Source organism: Oryzias latipes, chromosome 2, assembly GCF_053564925.1.
Source record: "Oryzias latipes strain Hd-rR chromosome 2, Olatipes_Hd-rR_3.1".
Taxonomy (NCBI): domain Eukaryota; kingdom Metazoa; phylum Chordata; class Actinopteri; order Beloniformes; family Adrianichthyidae; genus Oryzias; species Oryzias latipes.
The window spans coordinates 12494222-12513571 of NC_136238.1; the positions used below are offsets into that span (position 1 = coordinate 12494222).

At 40.7% G+C, this 19350-nt stretch overlaps 2 protein-coding genes across 3 annotated transcripts in view; both read left to right on the forward strand.

The window, feature by feature from the left end:
* Positions 1-401: 401 nt before the first annotated feature.
* Positions 402-3311, forward strand: nhlh2 (nescient helix loop helix 2). The gene is made up of 2 exons (XM_023963652.2): positions 402-1119; positions 1577-3311. Exon 2 carries the CDS (start codon positions 1611-1613, stop codon positions 1980-1982), a length of 372 nt encoding a protein of 123 aa, XP_023819420.1. The 5' UTR covers positions 402-1119; positions 1577-1610; the 3' UTR covers positions 1983-3311.
* Positions 3312-12457: 9146 nt separating this feature from the next.
* Positions 12458-19350, forward strand: part of vangl1 (VANGL planar cell polarity protein 1) — a 52436-nt gene continuing 45543 nt past the window's right edge. For both annotated transcript variants that reach the window (XM_011484379.4, XM_020710355.3), the window contains exon 1: positions 12458-12631. The gene's annotated coding sequence lies outside the window, so the exon portion shown is untranslated. The remainder of the gene's footprint in view (positions 12632-19350) is intronic.

The following is a 19350-nucleotide window of genomic DNA, read 5'->3' on the forward strand; positions in this document are numbered from 1 at the left end:
ATTTAGAAGTTCTTTTACTTTGATTTAGTTTTGGGCGACTTTACCTGATGGAGCTGCCTTACCTCCACCTGCCACGTTTATTACTTCATTGACATTTCTTTGCACAGGTTTATAACTCAGATTAAAAGTCTTTTTGTTAAACTTTATTTCACTTCTTTTTTTGTTTGTTTATCAAAGAGTTTTCGGGTAAAGTAGACTTTCTGAAACCTGCTGCTCACCAAACTGCTTTTAGTTTTTTTGTGGGTTTGAGGGTTTTTCTTTTGGTGGAAAATCTTATCAAAATATTTTAGCGCAAATATGTCGTTTGCCAATTTTAGTGAGACTCTTTGACAAAAATTTGCATTTTCAAATTTTCTCTCACCCCCCCCCCCCATCCCTCTTGTTGATTTGACAACTGTTTCTGTTTTTAATCGTCTCCTCAAAAAGAAAACGTGCATGAACATGACCCCTCCCCCTTCATCACGCACATCCCTGCTTTCCCTTTTGCCCACTTCTCCCACGGGGGGCAGAGCGCTCGAGGGCCGTGGGGCGTGAGGAGGGGAGGAGGAGGAGGAGGAGGGAGGAAGAAGGCGGCGTTAGACAATACCATTCCTCCAACACAACCCGTCCCTCCTTCCCGTCCGTGGAGTGAGCCTTTATTAGCACGGACCGCTCAGATCCGATCTCGCATATGGATGGAGGAAGAGGAGAAGGATTTACCCGTGAAGCTGCCTTCAGAATCCGACACCCAACCCGCCCCCACCACCCCATCATCCTCATCCACAGGCGGATGGACGCACTTTCTCCGCTGTCTCCCCATCTTTTGTGTCTCCCGGATCACGCAGCCTGACTGATCCTCTTCCTCTATCTCTATAATCTTCATCATTTTTAGGCGCCTCGGCTGAGCTGACCAGGGTTCAACAGCACAGGAGAGTGGCAGGGGGCGGGGGGGTGGGGGATCTGATATTTGGCACACTTTGGCCCCCCTGCTGAGATGTTGCAAGCAATAAAGTGAAGGAGCAACAATTTATTTTTATTTTTTCATGCCTTTTTGGCTTTTTGGAGTTGATCTGGAGTTAAGGCTTTGCTCAAGAGCACTTCTACATTTCACTGCGAGGAAAACCTGCAACACCTGTCAAGGTAAGAGTCAAATAAATCATTTATTTACTCTTTTGAATGTGCAAAACTTTATTTTTCGTTTTTTTTTTTTTTTTTACACAAAATGGCATCTTACTAACAAAATATTTATACATTTTGTGTGTTTTGAAATTTTTTTCTATTTATCGCTAATGTCAAGTCACTCAGGCCTGAGCTGAACAGATGTGTTCATCACACATTGACAGATGGCCAATTCTGATTATGTTAATTAGTAATGGGTTGTTTTTAACTCAAAAATTAGATTTATTTGTGAAAAGAAACAGAATTCTTTCAAAATGTATTTATTAATAGATTAAATTAATGGAAATGTAATAATTTAGGTGTTTTTTTAGATGCAGAAAGGTGTGGAACTTTTTTTAACATTTCAAAATAAATCTCTCTTTTTTTTGTTTTTTTTTAATTGTGGGATGACTTTTGTGGAATTTCCTCATTATTCCAGGTTCTGGAAAAAGGGCCAACTCCAAAGCCTGAAGATGATGCTGAGTCCGGATCAGACCGAAACGGACCTCTCCTGGACTCAGTCCGACCCGGAGGCGATGCTGAACGGCCTGAAAGCGGCCGGCTGCGCCTCGGACGAGCCCGCGGAGGGCGAGGACAGGGCCAAGTGCAGAGCCGAGCAGCCGCTGAGCCGCGAGGAGAAGCGGCGGCGGCGGAGGGCCACGGCCAAGTACCGCTCCGCGCACGCCACCAGGGAGCGCATCCGCGTGGAGGCGTTCAACGTGGCCTTCGCGGAGCTGCGGAAATTACTGCCCACCCTGCCTCCGGACAAGAAGCTCTCCAAGATCGAGATCCTCAGACTGGCCATTTGCTACATCTCTTATCTCAATCACGTGCTGGACGTCTAGAAGCGCGAGGCTTTCTTTGGACGCGCGCGCGCCTAGTTGTGTGTGGTTTTGATTTTTTGCGCACACAAGATTCGCTCCTCTTTTAAGTTACTGTTTTAAAACGTGAACGGATGAGTCATTTTACAGTCTAAAATAAAATCTCCTAAAAGAGTTTCTTTTAAGAAGCCCTGTGAAAGCGTCAAGAAAATGTAAGGCCAAAAGCACAAAAACACACCTGTAACGCCTGCGCACGTGACGCATTTTCACCTGATTTGGGCACAAAAAAAACCAACAAATCTTTCTTATCTCCGAGCCCTCCAGAGGAGTCAAGCTGAAAACTTCCTAATATCCTGTTTTTCTCTGCGATGCAAGAATAAAGAAATCAAAGCAGTATTTTTTTAGACGCATCAACTCAAATGTTCAGTTTCTACAAACAGAGGAGCGTGGTTTTATTGATTTATTTATTTATTTATTTTTTACTAAAAAAAAAGTTAAATTAAATAGCTGCTTTAGATATAGTTTAGATTTTGTTTTCTTTTGATAAAGAAAAAAAATGCAGGAGGAAATTAAAAAAAAAAGTAAAGATCTACTGCTGTAAGTGCCACTTATGACATGAAAAATTGTGACCTTAATTTTTTTTATTGTAATAAATTATTTATTTAATTGTGTTAAATATTTACTGCTAATTTATTGCTGGAGCCCCCCCCCCCTTTTTTTATTTAAAAAAAATTTTTTTTTGTATAAATGTATATGGATTGTTGCTTCTATATTTTAGGCTGTGAAATTGGAAAGTGATGGTGTTTTAGTTTTATTTTTAAAAAAAAGCACTTTCTGTTAGATCCATATTTATTTGTTGTTTGCTTGTTCTTATTTTTCTAATGTTTACTGTTGACTGATGGCAACAAAAGCACTTCGAGGTTGGGGTCAAGTGGCCTCAGTAATGTTTGCTTCTCTAAAAGGTTTTCAGTTGAAAAAAAAAGAATTACAAAACAAAACTCCATTGGCAGTTTAATTATTTATAAATTCCTTTTGTTGTTGATTTTTTTTTTTGCTATGACCAAAAAAAGTCAAAATTCTCCTTTGGTGTATCTGTCATTTTAGAAAACGCTTTTTTATTTTGTGTTTGTATCTCGAAGGTCCAATAATTTTCTAGTGAAATGGAAGAAAAAAAAGGAAAGCATATCCTCTATCCAAAGATTTTGTCGTCTTTTCAGGGTTGTGTAGGCTAAACTTGTTGCTTTATGCAGATCTTTGTAGTAGAGTGTCTGTGTGACCGCTGGTTTCTAATGGACAGAACTTTTTTCATATTTTTTCTGTGTTTATTTTTAATTAAAAAGCAAATACCTAAAAGGACTCCTCGTGCCGTTTTGACCGGCACCGTTTGTCGGGAATCCAACGTTTCGGGGTTTTTTTAGGGTGGGGGAGAAAAAGTTACCTTCAGGGTATGACGCCCCTGTTTGGGAAGCACACAAACCGATGGATGAAGCAACCAACGCGCAGGTCTGTCTGCACTCTGTGGTCAGCAGCTAAAGGCGGTTGTAGAGGAGGCTGGATGCCCGCTCCTGGCTGAAAGGCTCTCCCCAGAGAGGGGGCAGGTGTTACTCCAGACGAGCCACGACAGAGCCAAGACAACCAAATTACTGGCCGTCTGGCACCTCCCGTGGGAAACCCGGCAAGGAAGAAGGGATGGGAGAGTTATGAGCAAGCAAGATGTAATATTGCCAAAGCGGTATGACCAGCGAGGATCCAAATATTTATATTCGTTGGTGGCATATGCTGCTAACTATTGACCGCTCCATAAATGGCCTGTAGTTGAGTTACAGAAATAGGAGGTGTGTGATCACTTCTCGTCCAGACCACATCAGATCACCGGGATTGAACCTCTCCTGTGTTGTGAAGCATGTTTGGCCCCAGCGAGAGTTGAACCCTTAACCCTGGAAATGCCATTGTTAAGCCGTGCCAATGGAGCAACAGAATGCATCAAATATGCATGATCAAAACATTAAAAAAGAAAAAAAGCTGATCCTCCCGACCGTCTGTCTGTCCCAAGGAAGCAAGTAAGGTTTTATAGCGTTTGTGCCCCCAGATCCGTCTGTAGATCGGAAAATGTTTCTCTCAGGACCCGAAAAAACAAGAAAGTCGTGACCTTTATCAGCATTTAATAACCTGTCCTCACCAACACTTCTGTAACCTAAATCAAGTCCAGCTCATGCCCTTTAAACCACATTTGACCTTTTAGGGTAGAAGCAGTCCTTTGACAGCACACTTAACACCTATATGTCCCAACATAAACCCAGAGGGTGCCCTTTTTAACCTGGTTATAAACTGTTTCACAAAATCCTTATTTTCATTCATCTTCTGTTCTAGCAAATTTCCAATAGACCCTGCTATTATTTTGTTTCGAGTTTGATCTTTTATTTTGTAAAATCGTAACAGCGAGTCTAAGCTAGGTTCTTAATAAAGAAGACGAAACAATATTATTTGGGGGCAAAAAGCAATTATGTATTAATGCTGTCCTGGTAACTTGAACGACCAAAAAAATGATGTTTTTTGTAGGTTAATAGGCCCACAAAAGGCTTGTGCTAGCCACCAGTTAGCCTAACAAATAGGAACATTTAAAAATGTATGCAGACTAAAGCTGACTTTCAAAAATCTTTTTAAAAATTCTAACTCTAAATAATCTTAAATACTAGTGTGCAGCTAAAATTTTAAGAAGATGACGCTGTTGCGGTGTGCTAACAAGAAGTTAGCATTAGCTAATCGGTTAAAAATAGGATAAAAAAAGGTTTGCATTTGGATAAAAAGGAAAATCTTTCACATTTTTAGGTAATACCTGACCAGTCCATTGACAGCACACATAAATGTCACAACATAAACCCATACGGCACCCTTCTAGCCTTTTTCTTTAGGTAGTTAGAAACACCGCTGTCCAAAAAATATGATCGTTACTTTTGTTTGTCTTCAGTTTTGGCGAGAAATTTCAAATTGAGTTTACTCTTTTACCCTTTAGTCTTTTATTTTGTAAAAGCAGTAGCAGCTAATGTAAGCTAGGTGCCCAATTAAGACAACAAAACTATATTCAGTAGCATCTATTTGTAAAAGCAAATAGACGTTAGAGGTTTTCCCTGTTTATAACAGGAGTTGTAGTCTAAAAATAACACCCCAAAACGGGAAATCTGTGAAGTGCGATTCTAAACGTTTGAACCCTAGAACACTTTCGCTATAAAAAGTTACACCATTACTTTTACCGGATAATTTTTTTCCCGATAAAACATACCCAACAAAAAGTACTAGTCAAAAATAGTGACAAAAATAGTAATAGTCAAAAATAGATCAAAACATGACAACACATGATAAATTAGAGTGGGTTTCTTTTACATTGAACTGTGGTGTGTGTTCCTAAAAATAACTGAAAAATTAAGAATTTGAGAACAAAAAATTCCTAACATAAAAAATGAAATGATACTAGAAACTTGGTCTTTGGTTCACCCATTCCTGGGACATGTGAGACTTTCCTGGTGAAGGCACAGACTCATGGACACGCGAAATATTGAAATTCATGTGAATAGTTTTGCTCGAGTGAAAATAGGACTCTAGGGTTAAGGCAGTAAAACCCCTCACTACACACTTTCTAGACTTTTCTCAGACAAATATGGACTTTTTCACCCTTTTTTTGTGTGTTTAAACTCTTGTAGTTCATACCTTCATAATGCCAATATTATAGAATGAAAACAATCGCAATCAAACATTGATTTAGCAAGGGAACCACTGTAATGTTAGCCTGTTTTTGACAAAAATCTTCCTTGAACGATGCGCTAACACGAAGTAAAAATGACTGTTTAGTTTAGTTAATATGCTAACTAACAACTAAGCCACCTAGCCTGAAAAAGATAATTTAGCAGACTAAATCTGAAGGGGTTAAACACTGGTTATTTTTGGATTTTTAACAACCATAACGTGAAACGATCTCAAATACTGGTGTGCAGCTCAAACTTAAAGAAGAAAAAAGAACGCTCATATTTAATGAAGTAAATCAGGGTAAAGTGATGTTGGCTCTCCTTTAGGGGGCCAACATTATAGCCAAGTTTGACATTGACAATGCTATCTTCATACAGCATTTTGAAAGATATCCATTTGTGTTTGGTCCCTAACAGGGAGTATGTTTCCCTTTAGGCTAATGGGTTGAAAATAGACGGAAAAAAATCCAACCACATTATTTGTTTATGCACTTCTCTAACAACTTATATGAAACACAACCACTGGACATGATTTCAACAGAGAAGCTGTTGTCTAAAGCGGTGAAGTTGTACAGATCCTTAAAGTTTTTTTGGTTTAAAAGGTCATTTTCTTCAAGAAAGAGATTGTAAAAAGAGCAAAAACAGTCATAGATCAAACTATTTACTAAAGAGATGTGAATCGCTTTCATCCATGGAGTCGATAATGATTTATTTCCTTAGTTTTTACCTTTAAAACTACTTCAACTTCAATCATCCTATCCCTTTTAATGATTTCCTTTTTATGTACGACATGTTTTTAGAATTTAAAGATGTTTTCCTTGTGTTTTCTGGCAGTTTTATTTCTGTTTTCTAAATCTATTTCTCCAGGATTTTGACAAATCCTAAAAATCCATCTGTCGGGAAGTTTCCTTCTGGCTGTGCATCACATCCAAAATTTCTACATGTGATTCTGGCAAAAGACGCTTATCCAAACCTGAGAGTCCCAATATTTCAGACAGAGCTCCGATCAAAAGGAGCGTCCGGAGAAGACAACCAATATGTTGCATCAACAGATTGCCCTCTTCAGAAGACAAAACAAGCTCTGTGGTTCTGGCATGGCGTGGGGACGGACAGGCTTTTGCTTGAGCTTATTGAATGGAGGGGGTCCATCTGTACGCGCAGAAGCGAAGCGCTCTTCATCCCAGAAGCTCCCAATTTATTCTTTACAACCCCCTGAAGAAGGGGCAGGGCGGAGAGGAGTGACGGACGAAGAAGCCCTAACTGCTGAGAGCGCAGAGCAGTTGGGCCCGACAGAGCGGCCGCTCTGGGTGAGAAAGTGCCACATTTCACTGCAACTACCCCAACCCCTCCTCCTCCTGCTCCGCCTGCCTCCATCCATCCATCCGTCCTTCTCCCATCTCTGTGGTGCTTACGTAACGACATGGGCTGACGAGTGACCATATGTCAGGAGGTGTGTACAGACGGCGGGGGATTATACGCCGGCCATTAGCAGCATTCGGGCTCCTCCTCATCATCATTCAGGTAGAGGCCTACTTGAAGCCCACAGCTCACTCGCTCCGTGTAAATTGGACAGGGAGGAAGAGTATGACAACAAACAGCCATATGTTCACAGCACGAGGAACAACATTTGGGCCTTTTTTGTGCTGCCTCATTTTCCCCCCACCGCCTCCCTTTATCCTCCCGTCGTCAGGCATTAGGAGAACTCCCCGCCTCCGTTGGGGCGTGTGTTCCCGCAGTTCTGAAGGGGTTCTCGTGCTGCCGGAGTACAAAGCCAGGTCCATGTGTTGAAATGCGGCCCCCGGGATGGGCCGCATTATCCCGGCCTCCTTCACCAGCAGGGTCCCGGGGCTCGGGCTGGCTCGTGGCCCTTTGTCTGCAAACAGATGGAAATGGGCAAGAGGGTGGAGAGTGAGGAGAATCTGAGAGGATGTGTGTGTGTGTGTGTGTGTGAGCGCATGGGGGGGGGGGAGTCAGTCTGTTCTCAATAAGTGCACCCTCCCCTCCTCTGCTCCCAAAACAATGCGTCAGCAGCCACGCTCTGACCATCTGTATCGCCTGTCAGAAGGTGCGAGTCCAAAAAAAAAAAAATTATTTTTTTTTTAAATGGCCCCCCCAGCCCGTTAAGACAGTCAAAGTCACTGGGTTCAAATTTGGTTAAGATTCTTTAAATCCAATTGTTGGGCTTTTGTGGAGGATGTCCCACTGGAGGTGTGAGGATGCATGGGGGGGGGGGGGGGGGGTTCACTCAGCAATGTCCTGCTGTCTCCCTTTTTTGGAGCCAATTTAGAAACAGTGATTCATGAAAACATTAAGGAAGCATTACCTCTGCTTTAATCCCCTGTTTTTAATAGCCGGGAAGAGAATTATCTTCTTACGTCCGACTCGCTTTAAGCCTCTTAAGCTAATGATTCACAGTTTTAGTCTTTTTTTATTTGTATTTTCTTTTCTTTTAAAAGATCAAAAAACAATTTTAAGAAGTCTATCACAACCAAAGACGAATATGCTCAGTTTCTTTTCATTAAAAGGGCAGAAAACACTGTTAGTCAAGAGTTTTTACACGACCAAATACAAAATAAAAGTCATAAAAAGCAAGTTTGGGCTTCACAAATGCTGTGCATCTTTTCATTAAAAGTTATGATGCTCTAAAAACCCACTTTGATTATCTTTTGAGCTCATTTAAAATCGTTCTCAGTGATCCTTTCATTATGATTATTAAATGTGTCGTTTTCTAGTACATAGTTTCTGCAGAGCGGCGGTAGTTCACTAGAAATTTGCCCTCTGAGTTGTGGGTTGGGCCTCCCTGAGCTTCCTGTTGCTGAGAGCTCTCTGTTTACATGCTGTCCCGCTAGCTTACAGCCCCTCATCACCCCCACCTAACATTCCTGGTGCAGCACAATTGTAGCTATCCAGCCGTACAGTTTTCATCCAAATGCCAGCTCAGACGAGGAAAACAAAGATGTTCATGGATCTAGTCGTCTACAAATGAAAGCATCAGAATGGAGCAGAGCTGGGAGCTCGTGGGACACCGATTATACTTTCTACGTCACAAATACGATCTTTTTCAAACTGCATTTTTTCGTCTGCTACCGATTCACAAAAAAAATACTCAGACATAAAATGTTTAGCTTCAATTTCTTCCTGTGTCCTCCATCAACAATAATACCTTTTTTTTCTTTTTAAACTTGTCTGACGCTTTTTCAATTATTTTTCCATCAAAATATTTCACCTTTAATAAAAAAGATTTAGCTTTTTCTAAAAGACAAAATAAAAACTTCATTCTGGTAATGATTTTTCTTACACAAAAACATCCGACTTTTAAACAGTAGAACTTTTGTAGGTATTTTTTTCTTTTCTTCCAAACATCTCCATGAGAAGTTTGGCCTCTCTGGCTTGTGGTCTTCCTCCTCCTCTTCCTCTGCTCCCGCAAACTGCATCTCCTCCCACTTCATCTTCATTTTTTTACGCACTTTCATTTTTTTCTCTCACCATATTTACCGACACCCCCCAACCACCACCACCACCAACACCCTCGCCGCCGCCTCTAAACTCATAAAGTCCGTGTCTTTGGGGAGGGATCCATCCATCTTCAGGACACCAAATCGAATTGACCCCCCCACCCCCCACCCCCACCGCCCCGCTTCCTCTGTGCGGGACCATCTGGGTGTGCGCAGTCAGAGGAGGCGCGTGGATGAAAATGGGGCTCATTTAGATGTCACCAGGTTTAGATTTTTATCCAAAATACAACTTTAATTGATCCTAATCTGACTTAACACCATCTTTTAAAACTTTAGCAGAAAAATGAAGTGATATTTAAGACAAAACCCCTCAATGAAGTAGTTTAAAATCTTTTGTTTTTGGTAAAAGTGGCCTCTGTTTGCCAAAGCTCCTCGCAAGCACTGATGGCTTTCCGCCACACGGTGGCACTATAACCTCAAACTACACTCCTTGTTTGTTGGGATAAACATGTATTCAAAACGCAGCAAAAAAAAACATTTTTTTGGGAAAGTTTTATCCCAACAAAACAAAACAACAACTTTGTTGACGCTAAGCTGGACTTGAGTACGCACCTCCCACCCCGCAGATCGGTGTTTGTTTGGCTCTTTACAGAGTGAGAGGGGTCGTGCCCCAGTCATGACCCCCTCAGTGTTCTGGAGGGGGTGAATTATTGCTCACGGTGCGTGAAGTGTGTTACTAAAGATGCATTTCCAAGGCGAACGAAATATTGATTCATACACAGTTGTGTAATTTGCTGGGGGGAAGAGGGGGGTCTGTTGCTTTGTTACAGAGATGATGATGAGCTGCTTTCGTTTTGTGGCACAAAAGGATGAAGAATGGCAAGGCAGCGCAAACCGGTTGGTGTCAAAGCATAAGGGGAAAAAAAAGAAAAGCCATCACATCCATGTGCAGCCAAAGGTCACGTGTTAAAAAAAATCATCAGCGGCACAAAGAAACTTTTTTTAAATCTAGCATTAAAGTGTCTGAGGACTAAAATCCCAAATTTTTCAAATCGCTCCATAAAAGTCTTGATCTAAAAGAAAAACAGTTTTTTTTTCTTTTCTTAAAAATAATAAAAATGTAATCTTTTGCAGCTATTATACTAAATTCCAACCAAAATATCATTCCCATTGTAATTCATGGTGGTGGCAGTATCATGATATGGGAATTGGCATAAAAGTTTCCTTTTTGTTTCAAAATAAGATGGCACGGATAGTTATTTTTATTTTACCTTAGCTGCAGCAAAATGCTAAATACTTTTAACCCCTAACCTTACAAACAAACCAATTAAAATGAAAACCAGGTTGTTTATTTTTGATGAGTTTTTACTGTCAGAATTGTCTGATTTGTTTGCTAACTTGCAAAATTAGACTTAAACTATGGTGTGAACCAAACAAGTACAATTGCTACGCCTGAAAACCAGCTTCTACTGTTCACATGTAAGTGAACCCTACTGCGGGTCACTAAAATGTGAAAGCAAGCGCACTACCTGATGTAACACCAGCAGAGTAAAACAAAAAAAGACTTTTTATTATTAATCTATGTGGTAAAATGACGAAAAAATATATTGGTCAGAGAGAAATGATTTTCCTTGTTGATTGCCTCAAACGTGTCTAGCAAAACCGTAAAAAATTTGTTCGTCAGAAGTACGACAGTGGAAGGTATAAAAAGCTGTTCTCTTTCCAATTTAGACTGTGTAGTGTGCATGTGGTACAGTGGACCCTCGCTACGTCGCAGTTCATCTCACAGATTTTTTTCAGTGCACTTTTGTTTGTTTTTTTTGCTTTTCCACTGTCCACTGTGTTCAGCGTCGTGATTGGCTGTAGATTATTGTCAATCTCTATGCCGTTTGTCTTGTGCAGAATGCTTTCAGTTTGCCAATGTTGTCTAGATCTTTGATCGCAAGCAGATCCTTTGTTTCATACTGTAATACTTGATTTATTTTTGTAAAATAGGTCGAAACTTTGAAAGAATAGACAAAAGAAACAAATGACAAAGTGTGTGATGAGGAGATTTAGAGTTTTCAAACATCTATAATCCTATTTCGCGGATTTTACTTATCGCCAGATATTTTTGAGAACACAACTCCAGTGATAAATGAGGGAACAGTAGGGGTCTGGCGATACGATGCGTACCGCGATATGACCGTCACGAAATAATATGTATCGCAATACATCTCAAGTGTCACTTGTCATCTGGAGCCCACTACAAAGCATCACAATCCGCGTTTTCATATGGTACTGGCCGCAACGTGGCACCGATGTTTCGTTTGGTTCCCCGTCCCAAGCAAAACCTAAATAGTACTTGTTTCATAGTAACAAAAACCGCGAGGCTGACTGAACATTTAGCATTTAACACAAGCTGATTTTCGGGAGATCTCGTTTTGCTGCTCACAGAGGCTCAGTGTGCGGCGCTGCCAACTAGTGGTCAGCGGTTCAAGTGGAAAACGAGAGTCAGACGCTGGTAAAATATATATTGATATAAGTTTATAAATAAGTATCGCGGTATATCACGGAATCGCTTAGGGAACACTGTATCTGCACTCTGCCCTCCGATTGTTATGGACAGGTAGAAGTTGGACTTTTATCACGGATGGGTACAAAATATGGGGTGAAGGTTACAAACAGAATGTGGTTTAATTACAAAGCAAACAAAAACACAGTCAGATGTAAAGTCAATCCACAACCATAAACCTGGCTGTTGGGTTTGGGTTTGGTGTTGCTTTTCACACCAACTTCCGACCTTTTTAGAGAAGAGCTGTCTTTGAGCAAACAATGGATTTTCAATTGTGGTTGCCTTCAGTATCAAAGGAGGAGGAGTGTTTGTTTCCATTCTCCTCTCAGGAGCTGTCTCAAGGCCTGGTTGGCCTTATTGTGTGTCTTTCAGTGACTGCGTCTGCAATCGCACCACCCGTTTGTTTAGTTCCAGCCAGCGAGTAGCAACTGTTTACCTTGTTCGGCCTCGTGGACCGTAACAAAAACACTACCTTGAAGCAAGAAAAAAAAAGAGTCACACTGAAATAACAGGGTAAGATGCACAAACATGTGTACATTGGGTTCAAACAGGGAGTCGCAGTTCTGGATAAAATCTAATTGTTTTTATGTTGTGCATAAATACTATTTTATATATGTTGTTTATAACCTTTTGTGTGCAGAAATTCCTGTAAAAGCTACAGTTACCTGTAAATTCCTGAGATGAAATATCTCCTGCAGCATGCTCACTTTTATCTGAGCTCACGACAGCCCCCTAGCGGATTGTTACGGCACTGCATCCGGGAAGCTCAGCCCCCCCCCCCGTAGAAATTCCTCACTGCCAGGGTGATTCCTGCGGTTTCCAAGGGCTACTTCCTACTGTACCTAATCTGGAGCTGTGGAGGAACTACTTTACAACCTGTGGATGAATTATCAACCAGAGGGATGATATCTCCCCCGATAAAAGGTGAGTTATGATTTAATTACTGCCCCCTTTATCATGTTTATATACTGCAGCGTGAGCGTGGACTTGCCGTCTTGACGGCTTTCACGTCCCGCTTCAATTTCTAAATTGCTCAGAAATGCGTTTCGAAATGGATATGTCCCCCCCCCCCCCCTCCTGTCTTCTTGATGTTTTGGCGACATGCCGGATGCGTGTATTTGCTGGAAAACATCCGGGAACACGCCCTGGCCGTCTACCTGTGTGAACTTCGTTTGAATCCCCCCAAAGTCACTGCGGTGTGATCAACGGTCAGGCACGAGAAAGTTAACGCGCTCGTGTGCCGCGGCGTCGACTTGCTACGCTCGCCAGTGAGGCCATGTATGCCGAATAAACGCCCCCCAATGGACCCAGTTTGTGTAAAGACACCGGGTTACAGGGGGAGAAGTTGGCCGTGCTTGGCACGGGTGGGCTCGCTCCGCTTTGCTGGAGTACCGCAGCTCAGCTGTAAACTGTAACCTGCGGCGGCACACTTCACGCGGATTGATACACCGTATCTGGGGAAAGTGTTCCCAAGCACACCAAACACGTGTTTTTAAATTCATGTTTGGCCGTTTTTTAATAATATATATATTTTTTTATTTAACCAAAGAATTGATTGCTTTGGTGGGGGTTGTCAGGTAAGGAGGAGGAGGGTGGGTGCCGTTGAGGCCAAAAGGGAAACCGGGGAGTTTCCTGCCTTGGAGGTCCGCCTGCTGGGTCACAGGTGGGGACGCATCAACCTGCTCCACTTGTGGCTCTAAAAGTTCTGTTTTAGCGGCTCATTTCGAGATTTATTTATTGACTTGAACATTATTTCAAATGCTGAAAAGTTGTGTAAGAAAATAAATAAAATAAAAATCGTAAAGATAGGATTTATTATATGTTGAATTGTCAGTTAACTAGTTCCTCTCAGATCATGAAAATTATGTTCTTGTCTAGCCTTTTTCTGATAATGGAGGACATATTTAAATGAAGTTAGCTCAAAATCGCATATCTGAGTGTTTCCTTAGTAAATCGTTGTGAACCAGGAGCAGGTGAAAAAATGCAGTTTGAAAAAACTTGTAGGTGTGACGTAGAAGCTACTATGGCAAGCCACAAGCTCCTTGCTCTGCTCCATTCTGATGCATTCACTTTTAGACGACAAGATCCGTGTACGTTTTTGTTTCCTCGTCTAATCTGTTGTCTGGCTCAAAACTGTACTTCTTGATAGCTCCAATATTCCCCACTGTTTTTGTTGCACTGATAGGTTGGGGGATGTGAGGGGCTGTGAGCTAGCAGTGTAAACTGATGGATGATGGGATGATGATGATGATGAGGCGGGGTCACTCCTTGCTAACAGTCCCGTGAATTTCAGAGGCGAATTTCTTATGAACTCCTGCAGAAACTGTCCTTAGTAAAACAACAGATTTTTTGCATAAAACGACCTAATCATAATTAAGAGATGACTCTTAAAAAGAGATCAAAACGTGATCAGAGTGGGGCTTTAAAGAGAGGTTCTCTGAGGTCAATAGAGTTAAATTCAGGAAGCCGAAATACAAACTGCAATTATCAATTTCTCGTCCACAATGAGTTGTTGAACGGTCGTCCCTTCTGTGAATAAAAGGGGACGCCATCCATACGTCATAACCAAATCTAAATCCCTGATCGGTCAAAGTTTGATCTGGTTTAACTTTCAACAGGCCTTCAATGGCCGCACGTTTTGTACACCCCAAAGACTTTTCATTGACAGTAGTCGCTTGAATGCACTTTGCCGTAGCTTCAGAAGCATAAAAGCATTTTTCGTAGCAGAAATATGCATAAAAACATGTTTGCAATACTAACCCCAATGTCAGTGTTATTAAAAGCAACGTTTCAGACATGTGCTGTTGTTGTGAAAACCCAGGCCTTCATAAATTTCTTAATTTCCTCATCATAAATGATGTACGGTCATCAGGTGAGACTTTTACGCTTGAAAGCGGGCGACCATAGGAGAACGTTTTGTTTCATGTCAACACAGCTTCTGTCTCAGTTTCCGCTCCTGTAAAAGTATGTCAGGTTTGTATGAGATCAGATGGCTGACAACACCTTCAGATTTGGGGTTTTTGCTCTGCAGTGGTGCAGCTGTACAAACTATTTCATGCAGTCAGCCATGGTTTTTAATTCAGGAAGCGGCAGAAGCATTTCTTTAAAGTTTAACCTGAAGATGTTTTTCTCTCAGTCTTAGATAGAAAATGAACAAATATACAAGTATGATTTTTTTTCCTGTTACTTATTAATAATTCTATTTCGAACTGTTGATCAGTTTATCCAGGGTTGGTTTTTGTGTTAAAAAAAATCTGCAGGGAATAAACAAAACTGTTGTGTTTATCCCCTCAGTTTCTGTTTCCAAATGAACACAAGTTGAAACCCCCCAAAAAGGGCTAACAATTTATAGTTATGCAAATACAGCACAGCAAATGTTTAGCCTTTTGAAAAGCAACACATCATTTTATTATTGAGTGCTTTGACTAATTTGGCTTATTTCAAACAATTTCATCAATTAAAAACAATTTACATTTTAAACAGGAAGTGCCCACTGGTTCCAAGAGGACAAAATCCCAAAGACTTCTAGTAAAAAATCATCAAAAGTCATTCTGTTTATCAGAGTAAAGATTCTTGCTCCGCTTCTTTTTTTAACATGTTCTTCATAATCATTTTTTTCTCCATTATATATATAATTTTTATTGCAAGTTATTAAATTTATAAACTGACCCATCAGATGCCTCAATTATAGTCTCTCGTCGAATGTTCAAAACGTTCGATTGACAGATTTCGTGTTGCTGATTGGCTGATTTGTGACAGTATTTGCCGTAGCAACATTGACTCGGACCAATCACTGTCGACTATCTCCAACATGGCGATGTCAGTATCGTGGAAAAATGGCGACTGAATTGAGTTTATGTTGTTGGAGCCGGAAGTAATGTGAGACCTGGACAGGTCGCGTGTGATGTCACCCATTAAAAAATGCGTGACATCACATGCGACCTGTCCAGGTCTCTCCTGATTGACGAAAGTGGTTGCCAAAGAAATGAGGACTTGAACCAACTCGGACCAATCATTACTTACTGACTATTTCTGATTCCAGCATGGTGGCATTTGTTTTTACAAAAAAGGCATTTGACTTCATTTTTTTAGTGCCAGAAGCATGATTGGAGACATCACATTCACTCAGTTCAGATCTCTTATACAGTCAATGATCAGATCTCTTGGGCAAACTGGTTTGCGTTAATATAAAAGTTATGGTTTCCCTGTAAACCACCAATGATTTGGTTTGACAAAAGTGTGAGGAAAAACATCTATTTCTTTCTGATTAATCCTCCTTTCATCAACACCAAATTGGTTGGTGTAACTGTGTGATGTCTTCATGCAAAATGATCTGTTAAGTTCAAAAGCAAAGGTTTTTTTTTGTTAAACGTTTATTGCTTTTTTCTACAACACTAGTTTCAGATCAGACCTTCAAATCAAGATTTCTTAACTGCAGCTGGTCTATTTGACTGATCAGGAAGTCTAAGCTTATTATAACTGCTTATTTAGTCAGAGTCATCATACTTAAGGCTGTTTTTTCTTTTCTTATCGTGATCAGTTATCAACAACACGGGATCATCACAGTCAACACTGCACTTATCTCCCTGAATAATAGTAGGAACTCTCTTTTTTTCTTCTCCATTCATACCAAACTTCTCTGGGCCTTAATCAGTGAAACTGGAGAATGTTTATTAGATTGCACAAATCTAGCAGCCCTCATTAGCTCAATCATGGCCAACAACACATGCGCCACGTGACCGGGGTCAGACCTCCTTGGGGACTCGCCCGAGCACGTCTTATGACTGTCTGCGAGTTCTCCTCTGAATCAGTAAAATTATTGTTTTCAACATCCCGGTTGTCTCTTATTACACCCTGACACAGAAACAGGGTTTCTTATCATGGTCGCCGTGGTTACAGAGGTTGAAAGACCCATAGTAAGCATTGTTTTTTTCTTCTCTACAAGGTGTTGAGTATTCATCTTAAACACAGGTTTCATATAAAGAGATGGCAGACTGTCTTAACTTCCTCAGTAGAAGCTTAGCCTTTTAATACAGGCGACACAAAATAAATAACAGTCTTCAAATTACCGTAACTCCTCATCCATTTACGTAATTTCCATAATTCCAGTGGATTTCACCACTTCGCAAAGCTGCTTTTCTCTGCATCAGAATAAGTTGGTTTATTTTATTTGCGTAAACACGTTACTACTGAAAACGTTTTGCGTATCTGCGCAAAGCTACTTTTCTACACGTTTCTCCTACATTGTTTTTACATTAATTGCTTAAAAAATTTCTGAGTCATGGTAGTTCAAAGAACATCAACACTGAAGCTAGAGCTTTGCTATTAAAGGGTCAATCTGCTGTTGCGTTCCGGATGCCTAAAGTAAGTAATCGTCCCCTCTCCTTGACTCCTTCTCAAACACCGATCCTGTCTGTAGAAGTTCACCCGCTCATCTGCTTTTTAGTGAGGTATCTATAGGAACTGTAAATAATGTAGCCACAGCTGACTGACTAAAAGCTGTTGAATCTGTTGCTCAGCTGTAAAAATTCATTGCTACATTTATGGGGGATCAGTAAGCCCACTGCTTTGATTCATCTATCCCTAATGGCCTCAAGAATGCCAGTCCCTTAAAATGTTCTTATTCATCGCTAGCTAGTACTCCGAGCTACCTGCCAAAATCCAATGTGATTCTTTTGATCAGAAGCAGACTTGGAGAATAAACTTCTTTGGGTTAGCAAATCATTTAATCATCATTTTGATATCAGCAACTTTTATAATTGTGATATAAAGTGGAGCAAACAAGTATCTGATAGCTTTTGACAATTCTTCTGGACGTCCCATGAAAAGAAATAAGAGGTCTATAATGTTAATCACTGATATCCTTAAACTAAAATAGATTTTGAACTCAATACTTTGTAATGGAACCATGGTCAGTAGTGAAGGTTTCCTATAGATCTCCATCAAGTTTGGACGCACTGTAGCTGCTATATTATTCCATTCCCCTCTTGCAGATCTTCTCAAGTGGTGTAATGTTTTGCTTGGCAACACAGACTTTGAAATTCCTCCACAGATTCTCAGGTTGGATTGAGGTCCAAAATCTATCTTGGCCACTCCAGAATCTCTAAATGCTTTTTTAAGGGGCCACTCGTTTGTTGCCCAGGTAATGTATTCAGGATCATTGTCATTATGGAAGATCTAGCCATCTTTCCTCCCAAATGCTCTTACTGATGGAAGAAGGTTTTTGCCTAAAATCTTAACAATCACTGCCCCATTGATCCTTTCCTTAATACCAATAAGTCGTCCATGATGCTTCCACCCTCATGCTTCATAGTAGGTTTGGTGTTCTTGAGATAAAACTCAGCATTCCTCCCTGTCCAAAGATGGCGATTGGCGTTTCTACCAAAAAGTTCCATTTTGGTCTCATCTGACCATATGGCATTCTCTCGATTGTCCTGTGGATCATCCAGATGGTATATGGAGAACTGTAGACAGGCCTGGACATGTGTGGTTTCAGCTGGAGACCATTCGGGACACTGCAAGATTTGAACCCATGACGGCATTGTCTCTTAATAGTAACCTTTGGTACTGTAGTTCCAGCTTTCTTTAGGTAATTCAGTAGTTCCCTTTGTAGTTCTGGGCTGATTCCTCACCTTTCTTTCAAGGCACGTTAAGTTGGGAGTTGGTAGTTGGGTCATCTAGACCCCACAAGACAGTGCTCTGAACCTTTTTTTCTTCTTCAATGATTCTTGATCTTCACTGGTGTCCATGGATTACATGAAATCTTCTCCACCTTTATCCACCTTTGTCATTGTAGGGAGAACACGTTAATGGAAGGGTGGGGTCATGTTGACCCCACAAGATGGCACAAGAATTAAGAACATGTATACCCCACAACCTGTCAAGTTGCTGGCTCATTGGAGATTGGTTCATGCCAGTCTTGTTCAGGTGTACAATCTTCTCCCTGGTATCCTTGGATGGCTTTTTGGTCTTGGTAGAGAGGGACTGTTAAAGGTGTGGACAGGTGTCTTTTTATGCTTATAATCAGTTCAAACAGGTGACATTATTACCGGTAATAATTGGAGGATAGAAACGCTTTTTGAACAAGAAGTAACAGATGTGTGAGAGACACAAAAGTTTAAAACTTATTTTCAAAATCTATTTTACAAGCAAAAGTGAGTTTAAAATATCGATTTGCTCTGTTTTGGATTAATGAAGGTATGGTCAGTGACATTTTAATATAGGGTTCCATTTTATTTTCTGTGTTATTTAATGTCCATTATAGTATGTAATGTATTCATGAAATCCTAAATGCCTCTATTCCTTTAACACTGCTCACTGCTGCCGTTCTCAAAACAAACGAACAAGCCCTCAAGTCAGTAGGAGTCCTCGATTTCTGCAAATATCCTGCCAGCCCCCCTTCCCACCTCTCTTCAGGCTTTGGGGATTTCATTTCATCTCCAAGGTCAAGAGATTTAACTGGCTCTGTGGGCCAATTTTCTGTGGCTAGGCAAAGACAAAAACCACATGTATTATGTCCAGCTTGTCTTCAGAGCCAACTTTCTCTGTGACCGATTAAGAACTGGTTAAGACTCAAAATCCATCTTATTTTTTTTTTTAAATTTTTGAGGGAGAGGAAAAAGCTAAACACTGAAACAGAAGAT